The 2,421-nt window shown below is 31.5% G+C and overlaps 1 protein-coding gene across 1 annotated transcript in view; it reads right to left on the bottom strand.

The window, feature by feature from the left end:
- LOC21384393 (protein HIRA) overlaps window positions 1-1,962 on the bottom strand; it is a 9,874-nt gene extending 7,912 nt beyond the window's left edge. The window contains 2 exon segments of the mRNA XM_024166944.1: window positions 1,274-1,430; window positions 1,545-1,962. Coding sequence (XP_024022712.1) covers window positions 1,274-1,381 — 108 coding nt within the window. The 5' untranslated portion in view covers window positions 1,382-1,430; window positions 1,545-1,962.
- Window positions 1,963-2,421: the final 459 nt, after the last annotated feature.

Raw genomic sequence — 2,421 nt, forward strand, 5'->3', positions numbered from 1 at the left:
AAAAAAAAAAACAAAATGCCCCCCCCCCCCCCACATTCGTGAGACTATATTCAAATAGTACAGCGAGTAAAACAGTTACAGGAAAATCAAAGAATGCAAGAATAATGCACGGAGGTGGTAAAACAATTTCCTCATTACGAAGAAATGGGCCTCAAGTGTTAAGAGTGCTAATGCTAAGCCAGTATTTAGTGTTGCATGGATTCCACAGTACTTCATTCTTTGCGCAAATTAACCAATACACGCATTTTACATTAAAACAGGGACATATGAAAAAGAAAAAATGGGCCTCGAGTATCAGAAATTTATATAAAACTTTATCTGCATATAAACCAACAATCACAAATCAAGCAAGCTGCAAGCACGTTCCATAGTGCTCAATTCAAGCAAAATTAAAAAATTCTCTCCTGAAATACACAAAAAGTAACACAAATCCAGGAGCAAGTGTTCAAGGCCCCGTTCTTTTCACAATTCAAATCACAGCTCAAATTTTTTGCTACAGTATTTCTCTCACAAATAATTCAACTTTCTGTAACAATGTTTTCTCTCACACAAATTCACTTTGCAACTCAAGTTCACAACTCGAACCCGCAAAAAGAATGGACCCCAAGTCTTTAAGGTTTATACCCCGTTCATTTCACAATTCGAATCAAAACTCAAACTTTTTGCTACAGTATTTTCTCTCATAAAAATTAAAATTTAACTTTTTTATTACAGTGTTTTCTCATATAAATTCACTTTTCAACTCAAACTCGCAAAACAAAAGGCCATTGAAAGCTCCAATGACCAGTCCTATTCGAACAACTACACTGAATATTTGACTGGTTTTTTCTGCTTTGCATTCACAAAATAGAAATGCTAAGTGTCACAATGCGAGAACATGCCATCCTACATTTTCAAGTAACCGAAACGAAATCCAAATAACGAAGAAACAGTTCACCAATACCAAATGGAAAAACCTTAGGCCCCGTTCATCCGATTCGAGTTTTACTACAATAAAAAGCTCTTAAAAACAGTCACATTTAACATTTTTACTACCGTAAAAAGCTCAATAAAAAGCTCTTACATAAAATCACATATCAACTCAAATTAAAAACTCGAATGAATCAACGAACTAAACAGGTCATTAATACGCTTAAGCTTCCACTATCACTATAAGACGTACATATAAACCAAAAAAAATACTAAAAAAATATCCATAATTCCATTTTCCTAGACAAGCAAATTATGTACATACATACATACTTATATTATATATATATATATAACCGCATACCTTATGGTCACCCCCACCAGTAGCAAGCCTGAGCCCACCAGGCTGAACATCAATGGAGAATATCTGCATTCCCTCATGCCTTACCCAACTAGGCTTCTCTGCAATCATTGCTTCTAACTTTGCCTCCAAAAAACCCAAGACCAGCCTTCTTTTTCCGCTGCAAATTGACACAAACAAAAAAAGAAAAAAGAAAAAAAAAAAAAAAAACCCCTAATTGAGCAATGGAAAAAGGAATGATTCCTTTAAATTAACACGAAATTAATCTTCTTACGCGAAAATCCGGCAAAATAAAAAGTTATGCGGAATTGCGGTTTAGAAACAAGCGAAAAGAGTAAACCCTAGAGCGAGAAACTGTTTCGGATTCGAAGGTCTTGACGAAGCGGAGGAAATTTCAAGAGAACCCTAAAAAAGCCCTAGAAAGAGGAAACAAGAGTGAGGAGTAACTTCCTTTTTTAACGGTCAAATCAAATCGTCTAGGACTCTAGAAGTAGAAGATTGTGTTTGCGTGGGTCTTTGGCTTTCTATGCTTACAAAAGACGGCACAGAGTGAAAATAACGTTGGAAAAAGGAAAAGAGATATGAGAAAGAAGAATGGAAATTACAAGGGAATCAGTTTGATGTTTTAAAAAGTGTTTTGTTTTGGCAGTGCAAGCAAAAGTAAGCACGAAGCGAAGGAGTGCGCAAACACATCGAGTTTGGATGTTTGCGGGGATATGAGATGACGTTTAGTTGACAATTTAAAATTATGATTTAAAATTATTTTTAATTTATGTGTATTTTTTATAAGAAAAAATATTATAACGAGTTATAAATTATGATTTTAATTATAGCACGAATCTTTGAACTAAATTCATATTCTTTAAATTTTAAAAAAATTAATTTTAATTGTGTTGAAGAAAAAAGTAGCTGTTATAAAAAATAAGAATGTTTGATAAATTATAATTATAGTAGCTGTACTAATTTTAAAATCAATGTAATAATGTTTAATAAATTATGATGTTGAATTACTGTGTATAGTTAAAAATTATGATTATATTATATTATACTATAATATAATATATATATATAATTATAATATAATATAAATTTATTATTATATTTAATATAATAAAAAACTATTATTATATAATTATTATATAAAATATAAT

This window comes from Morus notabilis, unplaced genomic scaffold, assembly GCF_000414095.1.
Source record: "Morus notabilis unplaced genomic scaffold, ASM41409v2 Scaffold9332, whole genome shotgun sequence".
Taxonomy (NCBI): domain Eukaryota; kingdom Viridiplantae; phylum Streptophyta; class Magnoliopsida; order Rosales; family Moraceae; genus Morus; species Morus notabilis.